The 18,375-nt window shown below is 43.1% G+C and overlaps 1 protein-coding gene across 1 annotated transcript in view; it reads left to right on the forward strand.

Annotated features, from left to right (window-relative positions):
* Window positions 1-1,996: 1,996 nt before the first annotated feature.
* The window catches only part of LOC120528502 (tripartite motif-containing protein 16-like), a 28,809-nt gene continuing 12,430 nt past the window's right edge, over window positions 1,997-18,375 (forward strand). Inside the window, exons 1-3 of the mRNA XM_039752678.1 lie at window positions 1,997-2,640; window positions 6,494-6,589; window positions 12,841-13,074. Of these exons, the coding sequence (XP_039608612.1) occupies window positions 2,056-2,640; window positions 6,494-6,589; window positions 12,841-13,074 (915 nt within the window). The 5' untranslated portion in view covers window positions 1,997-2,055. The remainder of the gene's footprint in view (window positions 2,641-6,493; window positions 6,590-12,840; window positions 13,075-18,375) is intronic.

The raw sequence follows: 18,375 nt of genomic DNA on the forward strand, positions 1-18,375 counted from the left end.
TCGAGGTACCCTTGTTTCCTCCCCCACGCATGCACCAAGGGGTCTCATACATAACAATGTCACAGAGGTGGCTGAAGAAGCACAAGGATTCCCTACCGGCCAGGCGATAGTGGATACGGAGAAGCCTGGCCGTCCAGTGAGATCCCAAGAGCAGCAGACTGGTAGATGTAAGCAGAGATTTAGAGACGTTGGTCCAGTCACTGCGCTGTGTACAACAGCACTCGATATGCTACAGACTACAGCGAAGATCTCACTGAGAACAATAGAGACGTATGTCAGAGGGTTGGGGACAGTCACTCTGCTCAAATGACATTTGGCTGTACAGGTGGGTAAGTCCTGTGCAGGAACTCAGAGCAAAGGGGTCCCCAATCTGACTGATGGTAACTGAGTAACAACACTTTTCATTGGCTAGCTGAACCATTTACAAAATGCAAGCCTTTGAGGCAACTGAGCCCCCTTGTCTACATGATCCCTGATGTTATAGAGAAATGTATGCTGGAAATTAGTAATCTGGACATATTCGAAAAGTACTGTAAGCACATGAGAAGACTTAAAAAAAGACTTACTGTATGCCTACATATTTTTTATTATTCTGTATGAGGCAGAAATCACCAAAGGTTAGACGTGCAGGAGAGCCAGAGGAGGACGGACCCTCAAGTTGGGCTTTAAAGAAAGGCAGCAAGCACCGAGCTAGTAGGGAGTACTTGTCAGGGCCCTGTCAGACAGAAATGATGGACAGCTGAGAAATAATGGTGGACTAGAGCAGGGGAACATTAGGAGTACGATGAGGATGAATAATGTCTTGTGTGATAAGAACCGTAATCAATGCCCATTCTAAGTGAGTCTGTATGTGCGCCATACAATAAAGCCTGATTCTGCTGCCTGTCCTGAGACTCCGAGTGCCTTCTTTGGGTGCCAGCGCCAGCCTGCTTCAACAATGGCAGCATGTAAACGGTTTCATTCCTGAGAGCCTCAAAACGTGTTACTTCTAGATGCTTCCTAATATCCCCAAAGAAGGAAGGCCGATCATCTCAGGAACTGACTCCCTTACAGAAGATGTTTCAGGTTGGGTGGAGCACATCCTTCAACCCCTCGCCCACAATCCCACCAACCCCATCCAGGACACCACTGATTTCCACTGATGTCTTCCAAAAGGCCCCTCACAGAGTCAGTTATACAAATGATAAAATTCACTCTGACCCACAACTTCTTCTCATTTGGACAAGACTTGCAACAAATGGGGACTGCAATGGGCTGTCAGCTCACACCTCACTATGCAAACCTATTTATGGCAAAACTGGGGGAGAATTTTGTGGTCAACGTCCAATTGATTGAGCACCAGAAGTACTCCTGGGTCAGGCGTTAAAAGAGAGTCCCCTACTTGACCCAGGGAGTCAGAGCCGGGAGAGACGACAGGCCACATTTGACTGGGAGGAGTGGAGGAGAATGGAAGGAATAGGAGAAGAAGGGAAGACATTACTTGCTGTATTGTCTTGTGTCGGAGCCGTTGAGAGAGCATCCTAGAAAAGCAGGTCATCCTGTCAAAGGTACCCTTTGCTATTGAATAAAAGCACTGGATTTGAACCTGGGATTGTGTGTGTGTGTGTGTGTGTGTACTGGTGTCTGGGGTGCCATTACTGTCCCTACATGCCACAAGTGACAACTGTGATAACCTGGAAGAGAGGACAAATTGAAGGACTGAGAATTTGTGTAATAAGGAGTAGATATATAAGGAGAATATAAAAAGAAAGTTTAAGTTTAGAGCTTCTGTCTGATGAGGAGGTAACCATACAAATCTGTTCATACTGGTTTTATTTTAATTATATTTAAAAGTGTGTATTGAGGTCTGAGTCTTCTAAGCTGCCTCATCACATTGTGATCTTCACTGCCTGGGCCTCCGTCTTTAATGAACTGTTCATTACATTTGCCTCCTCCTCTCTGTGAGCTCTCAGGTTTCACTTGAAAACTCCTCCTCCTCACCAAGTAAACATCTTCCTTCAGTTCCACTTCTTCACTCATCACTTCCTTGTTTGTCTTCCTCTCCTCAGACTGACAATGGCTGAAGCCCAGCTGTGTGGATTACGTGACGAGATCACCTGCTCGGTGTGTCTGGACACCCTGACTGACCCCGTGTCACTGCATTGTGGTCACAGTTTCTGTCTGAAGTGCCTCACGGACTACTGGGATCAGAGCCAAGTGAGCAGCTGTCCTCAGTGCAGAGAGGCCTTCACCACGAGGCCTGCACTGCACATAAACACCGTGCTGAATGAAGTCATTAAGAAACTAAAGAAGGCAGGACTCATTTCTCGTCCGCTTTCATTTCAAAATTATGCCGGCCCTGGAGCCGTGGAGTGTGACTTCTGTACTGAGAAGAAGTTCAGAGCGTTGAAGTCCTGTCTGACCTGCATGGCCTCTTTCTGTCAGACTCACCTGCAGCCTCACTATGAAGTAGCGGCCTGGAAGGATCACAAGCTGGTTGATCCTGATAGAAATCTGAAGGAGAAGCTCTGTGGAAAACATCACAAAAGTCTGGAGATATTCTGTAAAACTGATGAGACGTACATCTGCATGATGTGTGTGGTGACTGGACATAAAAATCATGAAATGGTCGAGCTGGAGACTGAAAGAGAACAAAAACAGGTGAGTGGAGTTTAATGATTAATAAAAACAAAATCTACAGTATAACAAGAAGAGTTCTTATAGGAATTCTAAATGTGGTCTAACGGAGAATGTATGAGCCTGATCGCACAGGATGGCAGGGGATGATAACTTGGACCCGTTTGGGTGTGTGGCACTGCACCCTCTGATGGACTGAGGATGCTACTAAAATTGACTAAAGCCATTGGACCTTGAGTGGGCTTTAAGAATGTTCTGTTAAACCTGTCTGGTTTTAAATTAGTAGTGTAGAGACGCCAGGGATTTGCTTCACAAGTGGCCAAGGCCTATCTGAGGGGACAACCATAAAAAGCAGCTCCCATAGCATCATTAAGGGGGCACAGACACAGCACACAGTGAGCACTTCAATCACATCTCCCATCTCCCACATGTGTGGATAGTCGCATGGTTTAGATTTAAACCCCGGCCCTTGGGTCGGCCCACGAAGCTGGGAGACAGAATGGCATACGGTTTCCACTCTGACCCTCTGTGTAGGTGGACAAAGGGACAAAGCATCTGGGAGCATGTGTCACCTTCTGAGTGGTGCGATGAAAGTGACATCAAAGATGCCGAACAGGGACACTCATCAGTGAGCGGGGTGAAGGGAATCACTCCTTTCTCCGTCTGTCTCACCCCACAGGTTGTTACAATAGACATTGAGTTTTGAAGGAAAATAATTCTTAAGGCCTGATCGTCTAGCAAATGGCACATACACGTGGAGCAGGCCTATGCCATTTGGTGAAGGTTGTGAATGGCAGATGAACATTGAGTTATCTTCAAGTATTATAAATATGATGAGGCTGGAACTGGGAAGAGAAACTGTCAAAAGAGGCCACCTGCGCACTTGGTGTCTGTATTATCGTAGTATTTCCCTGTACTTACCCTTTACCTGTTTTCTTCAAAGTTAAGTGTACTCATCAAGTTCGTTATCGGGTTGGTCTGTGGTTGCACTTTAAGATTAACACACACATACATAGACATATGCAGACACACAGAAAGTCAACAGTGCCCCATCAATGACACACACATGCTGACTAACCTCCAGCACTTTAAACCACACACATGCTATAGGAATAACAGCCTGTCACTCAGCACTTCAAGAGACTTACTTACTTATTGGCATGAACAACATACAATATCTCAGACATAAATATTACTTTTGGTCTACAAGAATACATTTAAACATACAAAGGCTCATCACTCTTGACTATAGGCCATATATCAGCCAAGAATACCTTCCTTATGTCCTGTTCCCTACTGTTGAGTGGAGCTCTCACCCTCAGCCTTAATAAACCTTGCAGCACAGAGGTAATGGCAAATCTCCGGCTGCACCAGGTGCTACTAAGAAATCTACCTTATTATTTCAATCACTCTAGACATGAAGACAAAGCATAGAACGTTAAAAGCAGCATGATATTTATTACAGGAATAATAATAATACCACTGGAACAAAGAATACTAGAAAATGATACTGAGAGGAAAGTCTGGATATATATATAGTCTTTAGAAAAAGCTTACGAAAAAGTAAAGATGACAAGGATGAATGCTGCAGGTGTCTTGTGATCGAGACTCGTAGCTGTGGATGTGATGCTTTTCTGATGTTCAGATGGAAACGGCCACACGCTGATGTCGCTCTCTTCTCTTCTCCTGAAGTCTTCATCCCTTTTCTTCCTCCCTCCTATGTCACACTTCGGATGAGGCATATTTATTATAAAATTCTACCGGGGGGTTTTGCAAGATATGATTGTTAGATATTCTGATTGGCTTGCTGTCAATCTGAATTAATTCACTGTCCGTTTTTTTGATATTGCCTGAGGTGTCGCCAAGTCTTCCTTTCCCAGGCTGTAAAATAATTTAGCTAGTTGTTGTCCCAGACACCCTGGTTATAAACTAATCGATAGCCTTAGGCACCAGCATGTCTTCCTTTCTTTGTTGGAATGGCTGTTTTAAAAGTGAGGTACAACTGGGAAGAGGATATGCTTTGATGTGTCCTGAAGATAGATAGATAGATAGATAGATAGATAGATAGATAGATAGATGAAAGGCACTATATAATAGATAGATAGATAGATAGATAGATAGATAGATAGATAGATAGATAGATAGATAGATAGATAGATAGATAGATAGATGAAAGGCACTATATAATAGATAGATAGATAGATAGATAGATAGATAGATAGATAGATAGATAGATGAAAGGCACTATATAATAGATAGATAGATAGATAGATAGATAGATAGATAGATAGATAGATAGATAGATAGATAGATAGATGAAAGGCACTATATAATAGATAGATAGATAGATAGATAGATAGATAGATAGATAGATAGATAGATAGATAGATAGATAGATAGATAGATAGATAGATAGATGAAAGGCACTATATAATAGATAGATAGATAGATAGATAGATAGATAGATAGATAGATAGATAGATACTTTATTAATCCCAAGGGTAAATTCACATGAATGTAGTTCATCTGTTGTTGCCTTGAGCAAAATGAAATGAAAGTACAGACGAAACTGTACAGATTTTGTACCCCGCATTTTATTAGAGTCGGTTTGCACTTTCCTGGTAATATGGCGCTCTTTACTCTTTTTTCATATTTAACAGGACAGCGCTGTCTTTCTCTATAATGATGGTTTATTTCAATATGTCTGTGGTGTCTTTTTATAATTTTGAATAATAAAACTGTCTGATATTTCTTTCTATCTAAGGTGCCGCATTATTGAGCTTGCTGAGTGTGATCTTTGTATTAATTCTGTTTTATGTCGCTAGAGTTAATAATTCTTTGCATTTTTATAGCACTTTTCTCACTGCTCAAAGCACTCAGCAATGGCAGGTTAAGGGCCCAACAGAGTAGAGTCCCTTTTGGCATTTACAGGATTTGAACCAGCAACCTTCTGATTGCCAGTGCAGGTCCGTAGCCTCAGAGCCACCACTCCACCTACTAGAGTCACTGGTTCTTTCCTTCGATATTTATTTACAGTTGTTTCTAGAAGGTGATTTTGATGAGGACTCGCTAGATGTGGTTACGTTGGTGACAGCAGATCCGACTGTGTAAGCCGTCTGTGTAAGACGTTGTCGGAGGGGGACTCCCACATTTTGTATAAGAGCGAGGAACACACGATTACAGACTGGGCTGTTTGTGTGGGCTTTGCTCGTAAGCGTCAGTCAGCAACCTGGGACTGGACCGCATGTCTGCCTGGGGGATACCAACCAGGATCCTGAGCTGTTTCATCTTGTGGTGGGTGCGCTGACACGCTGTACCAGTGCCTGCCCCCCAGCCTGACCTGTTTAGTCACGGATCCAAACCACACTGTTATGGCTGAGCTGAGAACAGACTCAATGGCTGCTGTGTACAACTGAACTGAAGGTCAGATTTTATTTGTCATTGAAAGACCCCCACATCTGCGTCTACTTCTTCAAGAATAAAGTGTGCTCTTAAAAAGAACTGTTTATTAATTTCATTTGTGCAACTCAGAGCTCCAAATGCTTCAATGTGTCCCTAATGATGTCCTTGTCACCGATGTGATGAGTTGCCTGCAGTCTTCTTTACTTTTAGCATTCAGCTGAGCATCTCCACCTTGAACCTCACTGTTTGATTGAGCCAGTCTTTAGTATTTCAAATGTGTTAATCAAATCTCTTCAGCGTGCATCATGAACTCTGAATATGAAGGCAATCGCAAAGGAAAAACTAAGTTGTGTCTATGAAATGTCCTGTTATTGTGTTGTAGAAATATTTCTAGATGTTCAGGATGAAAGGAGAACTCAAAAAGTGAACGTGAATCCTGATCTGACCACGCGTGTCCTCTTGTGTGTCCAAACAGAAACAGCTGGGGGCGACACTGAGTGACATCAAGAGGAGACTTGAGGAGAGAGAGAAGACACTGAAGGAGACGAGGAGGGCGATGAACGAGATGAAGGTGAGTGCATTTAACATGGCAGGAAGGAGAAATAAAGCAAAACTAGAAGAGCCACCAGAGCTTCACCCGAAATGACATATGAGGACATGAAAGGCGGAACAAGAAAACACAGATTCTACCGTGTCCTTCTTAGCATTTCATTGTTCTCATGTCATTCTTTATCGATTCAGACAGAACCCTAATGTTGTCTGAAATTCCCATGCCCACTGCTTAAATACAAGTTTACCCCAATGTGCAGGTTGGCACTGACAGTCAGAATGAACTCACTGGAAGCAGAATTACACAATGGCCTTTCCTTGTTCATTTGAAACTTCTCGACTTTATTTGTTCTGCTGATTGACCGATTGAGGACTTTATTGAAAGTGGACTTCCTTACACTGCCATTTAGGCTTTAGTATTTTATGACAAAGCGCAATCAGTAACATCATCTCTGAGATGCCATGGGTGCCATTTTCTAATTCAGTGTAGTTATGACTCTGGGGATTGAAACTGTCCGAGTCTGTTTGTCTTTGATTTGATGGACCTGTGGAGCCTACTAGAGGGCAGGAGGTCAAACAGGTGCAAACCAGGATGTCAGAGGTCCTTCTAAATGGTTTTGTTTGCCCTGCCGAGGTAGCAGGAAGTACACAAGTCTTGTAGAGTGGGCATCTTCTGAGCTAGCATTGATGACCTGCTGAAGACCCCTGCTGTCTGCTGCAGTGCAGCTTCTGGACCACACTGTGATTGGGACATTAGAACAATCAAGACGAGAACAGGCCGTTCAGCCCAACAAAGCTCGCCAGTCGATATGATATGTGATACGATATGCGATACAATTTGTCAGCCCGATCTCTACGGAGGAGCAGTAAAGGTTCTCAGCAGCAGCTTTTGTTTCAGGTTATTCTTCCTAAGCAGCCTGATGAAGTAAAGTCGGTGCTGCACCTTTTTAATGACCGCTTTGGTATTTGCAGACCAAGACAGGTCAGCAAAGAAGAGAGAACCCAAGAGAGTTACCATTTACTCACCAAGCGAGGCTTTCTGAAGTTTCCTTTTGGATTTTATTTGTTGCTGAAAGGCTCTAAGTCTGCTTCTGTTTCTTCAAGAATAAAGTGTGCCCATGAAAAAGAGAACTATTTATTAATTTCATTTGTGCCGCCCGCACAGAACACCAAATGCTGCAGTGTATCCCTAATGATACAACAACAACATTTATTTCTAGAGCACATTTTCATACAAACAGAAGCTCAAAGTGCTTTACATAGTAAAGAATAGAAAAATAAAAGACACAATAAGAAAATAAAATAAGTCAACATTAATTAACATTGAATAAGAGTGAGGTGGTCCAATGGCCAGGGGGGACAGAAAAAACAAAAAAAAAACTCCAGACGGCTGGAGAAAAAAATAAAATCTGTAGGGGGTCCAGACCATGAGACCACCTGACCAGTCCCCTCTGGGCATTCTACCTAACATAAATGAAACAGTCCTCTTTGGATTTAGGGTTCTCACGGAAGGACTTGATGATGATGATGATCACGTAGACTTCTGCCTTTTAATCCATCCATCATTGCTGGAGCATCATGAAGCTTTGAGTAGGTGGTGGTGGCGCAGGAAAAAGAAACAGAAGAGAAAGTTGGGGTCAGTACGGATTTTAGAGCCACTGTGAATAGTTGTTATGATGAATTGAACATACAGAGTATCAGGATTAAGTTAAAGTGAAGTTATGAGAAGGCCATGTTAAAGTAATGTGTTTTCAACAGTGTTTTAAAGTGCTCTACTGTGTCAGCCTGGTGAATTCCTATTGGCAGGCTATTCCAGATTTTAAGTACATAACAGCAGAAGGCCGCCTCACCACTTCTTTTAAGTTTTGTTCTTGGAATTCTAAGGAGACACTCATTTGAGGATCTGAGGTTACGATTTGGAATATAAGGTGTCAGACATTCCGATATATAAAATGGGGCGAGATTATTTAAGGCTTTATAAACCATAAGCAGAATTTTAAAGTCAATCCTGAATGACACAGGTGACCAGTGTAGTGACATCAAAACTGGAGAGATGTGTTCGGATTTTCTTTTCCTAGTTAGGATTCTAGCAGCTGCATTCTGCACTCATTGCAAGTGATTTATGTCTTTTTTGGGTAGTCCTGAGAGGAGTGTGTCACAGTAATCTAGTCGACTGAAAACAAACGCGTGAACTAATTTCTCAGCATCTTTCAATGATATAAGAGGTCTAACTTTACTTATGTTTCTTAAGTGAAAAAATGCTGTCCTAGTGGTCTGATGAATATGCGATTTAAAATTCAGATTACAGTCAACAATCACCCCTAAGCTTTTTACCTCCGTCTTGACTTTTAATCCTAATGTATCCAGTTTATTTCTAATAGCCTCATTTTATCCGTTATTGCTAATCACTAAGATTTCAGTTTTCTCTTTATTTAACTTGAGAAAATTACTATTCATCCATTCAGAGATACAAGTCAGACATTGTGTTAGTGAATCAGGAGAGTCGGGGTCATCAGGTGCTATTGATAAGTACAGCTGTGTGTCATCAGCATAGCTGTGGTAGCTCACGTTGTGCCCTGAGATAATCTGATCTAACGGAAGCATGTAGATTGAGAAGAGCAGCAGACCAGGATAGAGCCTTGTGGACCACCATATTGGATATCAGGGGTCTTTGATTACCACAACTAACAAAGAATTTTCTCCCTGTCAGGTAGGATTCAAACAATTTAAGACCCTGCCAGAGAGGCCCACCCATTGACTAAGGCGATTTCTAAGAATGTTGTGATCAATGGTGTCAAATGCAGCACTCAGATCTAAGAGGATGAGAACAGATAAATGGCCTCTGTCTGCATTTACCCGCAAATCATTTACTACTTTAACGAGTGCAGTTTCTGTGCTGTGATTTGTTCTAAAACCCGACTGAAATTTATCAAGAATAGCAGGTTTATTTAGGTGGTCATTTAACTGCATAATGGCTGCCTTCTTTAGAATTTTACTTAAGAAGGCAGGTTAGAGATGGGTCTGAAATTGTCAAGAGCCGAGGGGTCAAGATTATGTTTCTTAACTCTTTTAGGGCTATTTTTATTTTTTTCTTATCTCCCAGGGCTGAATATTTTTCCAAAAACTAACATTTTTTAAAAAAGAACACAAAGCAATTGTTTAACATATCAAATCAACAACAAATATTTCCTTTTGACAAATGTTCCTGTCTTGCATGTTGTATGAGCCTGCATACTCTATGACTTCACATACATTTTACACAGCACAGTCTGATGTCGCTCAAAGCAGCCAATTTCAGTCATTGCCACATTGCACTCCTTACAATACGTGTTGCTTTGGTGCCTACTTTTCAATTGTCTGTTGCTGCACTTTCTCACATATATTGTTAGTGTGTACTGTAGAGAGACAAGTCACCCTTTTGCCATCGTGCCATTCCACTGCCACCAAGTTTTCTGCCCGCATGAAAACCGTATTGCCACCTCTTTTCATCTTCTGAAACTTTATGAACTTTATGCATGGCATTACAGCCTGGCTCACCCCATGGGATTTGCTTCTGTTTATTACAGAAGTGAATCAAACTTTGCAGCAGTAGCACGTACCTATCACCATGCTGCATAACCTGTCCAAAGCCACCAGGGGACAAAGCACGTTTGGACCAATGCTCCCTGAAGTTATATCACCAGTTCTGTCCCATCTCTATTTGTAATACCACAGCATGCTTCATCTCGTCTTTTGTTGTGGGTTTACACTTTGAAAAACGAGAATGCGATGCAAACGCAGCCCGCGATTCAAAAAATTTCTCTGCCTACCTGTTTATCTCGTCTGACGGTAGCTGAAAAGCAGCATCAGGAGAGAGCAGCCTGAAGTACAGCAGCTGGTGATCTGTCGTGTCCAACAGCAAGCCATGCCGTCTTGTGAAGTCCAGCAGCCAGATCGGCTCTCAACAGATCAGCGTCTGTGTATTTATCCCATGCGAACCTTGCCGTAGATACATCGGCTGCGCGAAGGCGCTCAACTGGCAGCAGATCCGCTGGCGCGGCATCGGCTGGTGTTTGATCAGCTGATGCCAGCTTTTCACTCTCTTGCTCGATCTCCTGATCACCGTCAATAAAATACGATTCTGAAAAATCAGAGTCCGACTCCGCGATAATGCGCAAAACATTGTCTGCCGAGTGTTTTCTTTCCTGCACTCACTTCGCTCCCTTGTCACATGTCGATGCCATCTTGCCATTGTTTACATTTCACAACTCACGCACACGCTAGGATTAGTTTCCGAGTAAACGAGTCTAGCATTCCTCCAAGCACAGAGGGAATGCCTGTGACGTGACAGTGAGATTTGTGGCCATTAACAGCTGATTATCGCCCTCTATCCGTGGATGTCGACTTTAGTCGACATTCGCCCTCAACCCCTCCTGTCGACAAAAGTCGACATCCACTCTAAAAGAGTTAAGTAGGGGTTTAACTACAGCAGTCTTAAGACAGTCTGGGAAGACCCCCGTATCTAATGACGAGTTTACTATGTCAAGAACATTATCAATTAGCACGCCCGATACTTCTTTGAAATAATTTGTTGGTATCGGGTCAAGGACGCAGGTGGAGGGTTTTAATTGAGAGATTATTTTCTTTAAATCAGGTAAATCTATCCTAGTGAAAGAGTTTAATTTGTTTATAACAGGATGCTGGGGTTTAGGAGGATCCTTAGTGTTGGAGGGATATACTATGTTATTTCTAATATCATTAATTTTTTGATTGAAAAATACAGCGATAGCCTCACAGGTTTTACTGGAAGTACTTAGGAGGCATTCCTTTGAGTTACCTGGTTTAACAGACGATCAATGTCATGTCCTTGATGAGTTGTGCACCACTTACACTCCGCCATGTTCTCTTACCTTTAGCCTTCAGCCACCTTCAATCTTATTGCTTGATTTAACTTGTCTTTTAGTTTTATTTATGGGCAGTGCCATTCTGGGAGTTTTTAAGACACGACTCATGGTTATTAGAGAGCTTGGTCTCGAAAGTTGCGACTTGTGACATCTCTGATAAAAACAGGTGAGTTGTGGAGGCTAAAGGCACACTAGAAAAAAAATCCTATAAAAACAACGAGGTTAAAACAATGGCTCGAAGCCGTCCTTTAAAACAGATCCCAGTGCCTTTCTACTGTTGACTCCCCTGCTTCTCCCACCCAGGCTATGCACCAGGTGAGCCACCCTACCTGCTGCTGACCTTCTCTCTGCTACCTTCTACTGCCAGTCTGTTCGCCTTTCTGATCCCTGGCTCTGGTTCTGCCCACCCAGACTGTGACTTAGGCTCCCCAGCGACCAGGACGCTCACGATGGGGCTTTCACTTCTCAAGTCCCGACTGCCGCTGCCTTCTCGGCTTTATGTGGCGAGCCATTCATTTTTTTCTGTTTCTTTTTCTCTCTAGACGCCTCGTGCTTCTATTATTTATCACAGGGACATGGATCAGGTTTGGCAATCAGCAACTCCCAGCAACAATTACGGACGTGGACAAATCCTCACCTGTGCACTTAAGCGAGGACCACCCGCATCTTGAATTACCCCTGGAACTGCTTCCGGCCACACTACATACCCCTCTCTGAGCCGGGAAGGCCTTTTTGACTTGAGCTGTGGACCCGCTACACCACACTGAGGTTACGATTTGGAGTGTGAGGTGAAAGGCATTCTGAGATGTAGGACAGGGTGAGATGGTTTAAGGCTTTGTAAACACGTTAAAGTAAATACAATTATAATACAATACTGTTTGCTTTGAGGTCATTTGAATTACAATAAGCTTCTGTTTGGATTGCGATCTTAAAAACAGAATGTGACTCCTCTGCTCTTCTTCTTTTTGAACGGTCACATTTACTCCTTAGTTTATTCACAGAGGAGAATTCTCCACAATTTTTACCCGTCTATTTTTACCCACTGAGACATATTTGCAGTTATTAATTTTAATAGTTTTCATTTTTTTGACTTCTTGGGAATTATAATAGCAATAACTTCAACATCAACCTGGTCTGATTGGCCTTATCTGTCCGATGCCAATGAAAAGTCAGAAAGAAAGAAAGAAAGAAAGAAAGAAAGAAAGAAAGAAAGAAAGAAAGAAAGAAAGAAAGAAAAAGAGTTCATTATGTTAAAATTAGAAACTGCTAGCCAAACAGTAGACACTTGTGTTCATCTGACGGATTTTCACCGCTAAATGCCAACAAAACTCTTGATCCTTGTAATTCTTATCAGGTGACTTAATGTAATGTCTTTCCTCCATCTAATCAGATCTCTGTGGAAAAAGAAGTGCAGGAACATGAGAAGAGCTTCACTAATCTGATTCACTGCATCAAGCAAACCTGCAGCAAAGTCACTGAGAGGATCAGAGAACAAGAAAAGAGAGAAACGGAGAAGGCTGAAGGAGTCATTGAGCGACTGGAGAAGCAGATCGAGGAGCTGAGGAGGAGAGAAGCTGAGCTGAAGGAACTTTCAGAGACCAAGGACCATCTCCACTTCCTACAGGTGAGAGTGACACTTCACAGGGAGTCTGATCAGACTGGGGTGTGTGGGACCGGAGAAACTTTAGAGTCAAATTGAAAAGATCTGAGGAGTTTGTACAACATGACAAGATAGGCTATACAGGCCAACACAGATCGTCTTTTTAAATCCACCTGAAATTTCCAGTTCATCACTGAGTTGACATACAAAAGCCTCTGAGATGCTGCTTTCACCTGCACTACTTGGTACCTCTTTCTTTGTATCCACAGTTCAACATGAGCAAGTAGAGTTTTGTGAAATGTCCAGTTTAGGAGATGACCCACACTACCTCCCTTCATATCTTCAAACACTTCTGTTGTGTCACCTCTTCAGGTCACTGGCCTCAGTGAACTGATAAGAGTGAAATCCTTCAGCATTTTCTCACAGCTCAGACCCCACAGTCCAGTCTTGTCTCTTGTCTCTGGTCTTTTTCTTCTGCTGTTATGTCACTTTTTGTAACACAGAGACCCACACCTGTACAGATAAAGTGTGTTGTACAAGGGACATGACACTGTGCTAATGCTGGACGAAACTCATCTTATTATCGGTTAGGAGTCTGCGCTGATAGAGCACATTGCTGCACCCACCACATGACAAACCAACTCAGAATCCCAGATTAGGGCCCAAGAGCAGCCATGCGATGGGTGACACCTCAGCACCACACTAGTTCCGGTGGAATGGAACCAGTGGGAGTTTTTTATGGTGGCTGGAGAGCTAATTCTGCCACCAACCCCTAGGTTTTTCCCTGCAGGTTGGAGGGATTGAGTTTAAATACTCGGGATCAACAATTCAGAGTAACGGGGATTGTGGAAGAGAAGTGAAAAAGAGAGTGCAGACAGAGTGGAGTGAGTGGAGAAGAGTGTCAGGAGTGATTTGTGACAGACGGGTATCAGCAAGAGTGAAAGGGAAGGTCTACAGGATGGTAGTAAGACCAGCTATGTTATATGAGCTGGAGATGGTGGCACAGGAGACAGAGCAGGAGGTGGCAGAGTTAAAGATGCTAAGATTTGCACTGGACATGACGAGGATGGGTAGGATTAGAAATGAGGACATTAGAGGGTCAGTTGGACGGTTGGGAGACAAATTCAGGGAGGCGAGATTGTGTTAGTTTGGAGAGATGCTGAGTATACTGGGAGAAAGGTGCTAAGGATAGAGCTGGGAGGCAAGAGGAGAAGAGTAATGCCTAAGAGAAGGTGGTGAGAAAGGACATGCAGGTGATGGGTGTGACAGAGCAAGATGACAAGGACAGGAAAATATGGAAGAAGATAATCTGCTGTGGCAACCCCTAACAAGAGCAGCCGAAAGTAGAAGAAGAAGGTTGGAGGGCCTACATGCAGGGCTGGATGCAGATTATTGTCATACCCAGGACGAGTATTATCATCATCAATGCAGTGTGTAAAAAAGACAGGAGGGGGACTGGCCATCTATAGAAATGAGCAATGGTGTAAAGGGGAGAAGATTCAATTAAAGTTAGCAGATTTAAACTACAGTTTGTAATTCAGACGTTGAACTTCTGGATGTCAGAATTCATCTATGCTATCTGCTCAGGGAGATAAGTGACGTCATCTATATTAATGTAAATATTCCTCCCTGCACAAATGGGGACCACCCTGTCACCAATAGTTTTAACAATGAATCACTCAGACCCTCCACTTATAATATGTGGTGACTTTAACTATGTGACAAATTTAAATTAGTTTGTGTTGTGTTCCACTCAAGGAAATACGCGTAACAAGCAGGCCTGCTGTATTGAAATGCTCAAGATGCTTTTAAGTGTAAACCACTGGCACCTTTGGGCAGATCTGACCACATCCTGATTAATTGTTAGATGGCAACCTGTTACCACCAGAAGAGTGAGGAAGGGGAGCCTGGAGGCTGAAATGGCTTTGAATGGCGGCTTCTTCTTTTTGTGGAGGAAGTGGACACTGGGTCACTCATGTCCATGTGTTGAGAGCCTGACGTGCTGATAGATAGATAGATAGATAGATAGATAGATAGATAGATAGATAGATAGATAGATAGATAGATAGATAGATAGATAGAGTGGCACGGTGGCGCAGTGGGTAGTGCCGCTGCCTCGCAGTTAAGAGACCTGGGTTCACTTCCTGGGTCCACCCTGTGTGGAGTTTGCATTTTCTCCCAGTGTCTGTGTGGGTTTTGTCCGAGTGCTCTGGCTTCCTGCGGTGGGCTGGCACCCCGGCCAGGGGTGGTTTCTTGCCTTGTGCCCTATGTTGTCTGGGATTGGCTCTAGCAGACCCCCATGACCCTGTAGTTAGAATATAGATCGATAGATACTTTATTAATCCCAAGGGGAAGTTCACATACTCCAGCAGCAGCATACTGATAATAAACAATATTAAATTAAATAGTGACAACAATACATGTATAACAGACAATAACTTTGTATAATGTTAACGTTTAACCGGGTGGAATTGAAGAGTCACATAGTGTGGGGTCTCCTCAGTCTGTCAGTGGCCTTGACTATCAATGATCAGAGAGATGAAGTGGCCTAATGAGTGTAGTTGGCAAGATCAAATGTTTCAACCCAAGACACCAGTCTGTGCAGCACGTTGCTGTTAAACTTTAAAGAAGCGCGCATTTCGAGTTGCAACAATGTCTGTTGCACAGATAGCCACAAAGTAATAATAATAATTCTTTGCATTTATATAGCGCTTTTCTCACTATTTAAAGCGCTCAGCAATTGGAGGTTAATGGCCACCTTGCTCAAGGACCCAACAGAGCAGAGTCCCCTTTAGTATTTACGGGATTCGAACCAGAAACTTTGCGATTGCCAGTGCAGATCCCCAGCCTCAGAGCCACCACTCCGCCTGTAAGTGAAAATATTCGCTCGACGAGCGCCTGTAAAGCAGGTACACAGACGAGGTCCTCGGCCACTGGTGCCAGCAGACTGTATGTTGATAATTTCTGCTGCCAGTATTGAAGTGCAGTCCTGGTGCCAGAGAAGTGCTGGGCTGCCACTAAGTTCTGATCCAGCTGGTCCTGCACTGAAACTCCAAGATTCTTTTTCTTCTTCTCGCACGCTACATTTTCTTTTATTGTTTGCACTGTAATTAAGATATTTCCATACATTACTTTCTCGCTTTCATCCCACAAACATCTGTGCAAAACTCTCCATCGTCAACCACACGTGATTACTACTTCAACCCGACAAACCAAAGATGGTCAGCAAACACACAACGGAAGTTGCGTCACATGGCAGAAGATCACCGCATAGTGAACAGCATAACGTAACTGAACACTCAGGGCGACATGCGGACAACCCGTCTGCACAACTCAATCTGATTGAACGAAAATGCTACTGCTGTTTTTTCATTTTTACTCAATTTTCATTCGTTTACATATCTTTTAATTTTAATTTTTATTTAGTTTTAGTTTCTCTGCTTTAATTTCTGTTCTCGTGCTTGTAAAACAAACAAAAAAAAACAATATTTTTTAGTTTTTAGTTCTAGTTCTCGTTATGAAAATATCACTGTCACTAACATGCTGGAAACAACAAAAGGATCCGATCAAAGTGGAGCTTATGATATTATTGATCTGGACTTTCAGAAAGCATTTGATGAGGTGCCACATGAGAGGTTGGGCATCAAACTAAAAGAAGTGGCAGTTCAGGGTGTGCTGTGTAGACGGGTGCAGAATTGGCTCAGACACAGGAAGCAGAGGGTGATGGTGCGAGGAGCCTTCTCAGAACTGGCCGATGTTAAGAGTGGTGACCAGCAGGGGGCAGTGCTAGGGCCGCTGCTATTTTTAATATCTATAAATGATTTAGATAGGAATATAAGTAACAAGCTGGTGAAGTTTGCAGATGATACCAAGATAGGTGGATTAGCAGATAATCTGGAATCCATTAATTCATTACAGAAGGACTTGGATAGCAGACAGGCTGTCTGAAAATGGAGAGTCCACCTTATGAGAAGGATTTAGGAGTCATAGTGGACTCCAAGCTATCGACTTCCCAACAATGTTCAGAAGACATTAAGAAGGCTAACAGAATGTCAGGTTATATAGCGCCTTGATGTGTGGAGTACGAGTCACGGGAGGTTCTGCTCAACCTTTATAATGCACTGGTGAGGCCTCATCTTGAGTCCTGTGTGCAGTTTTGGTCTCCATAAGGACATAGCAGCACCAGAGAAGGTCCAGAGAAGAGCGACTAGGCTGATTCCAGGGCTACAGGGTTGAGTTATGAGGAAAGATTAAAAGAGCTGAGCCTTTACAGTTTAACAAAAGAAGATTAAAAGGTGACCTGATTGAAGTGTTTAAAATTATGAAGGGAATTAGTACAGTGGATCAAGTGGATGTTATTTTAGAAGAATTAAGTGGATAGGACTGGCGAACTTTGCTGGGCTAAATGGCCTGTTCTCGTCCAGAGTGTTCTGATGTTCTAACAGACTGGCAAATGATGTGCAAGTCACATGGGGACAATATTGAGCGACTCAGTCACTGCATCACAGACTATATCAACTTCTGGGTCAACACTGTGGTACCCACCAAGACAGTGCACTGCTTTCCAAACAACAAGCCCTGGATTACTAAGGAGTTAAAAGTTCTCCTGAATGCATTCAAATCTGGTGACAAAGAAACTCTGAAGAACGTACAGTATGTGCTAAAGAAAAAGCTGAATGAAGGAAAGAAAGCTTTCAATCTCACTCAGAATCACATGAAGGATGTCTGGAAAGGTCTAAGTATAATTACTGGACTCAAGCAATCCGGGGCTCAGGTGCCAGAAAGGGATGTGAACAAAGCCAACGCCCTGAATCAATGTTTAACTGATTTTCCCTCCCATTTCCATCTTCTTCCAATGCCCAGTCTCTCCACCCCATACCTACTACATCAACAGCTCCTACCACCTCAGTTGGAATGGCCAGTGACAAGTCCACCTCTGACCACCAGTCTGGACTGTCCATAGCCGAAGACCAAGTAAGGAGACAACTGAGGAAGCTACACACTTGAAAAGCTGTGGGACCAGATGGAGTCAGTCCTCAAGGTATTAAGACCTGTGCTGACCAACTTTGTGGTGTCGTCTGTCACCTGTTCAGTTTGTCCCTAAGACTCCAGAAAGTGCCACTGCTGAGGAAAACATCCTGCATTGATCCCGATCAAAGGAAGAAGGTGCCTCTTCACTTAATGACTGCAGACCAGTGGCACTCATGTCTGACATTAGGAAGACCTTTGAGAGGCTATTCCTGGACTATAGGAATCCTGTTGTGGTAGACCACCTGGTCCTGCTGCAGTTTGCCTATCGGACAAAGATTGGAGAGGTGGATGCAG

The sequence above is a fragment of the Polypterus senegalus genome, chromosome 4 (genome assembly GCF_016835505.1).
Source record: "Polypterus senegalus isolate Bchr_013 chromosome 4, ASM1683550v1, whole genome shotgun sequence".
NCBI classification, from domain to species: Eukaryota; Metazoa; Chordata; class Cladistia; order Polypteriformes; family Polypteridae; genus Polypterus; species Polypterus senegalus.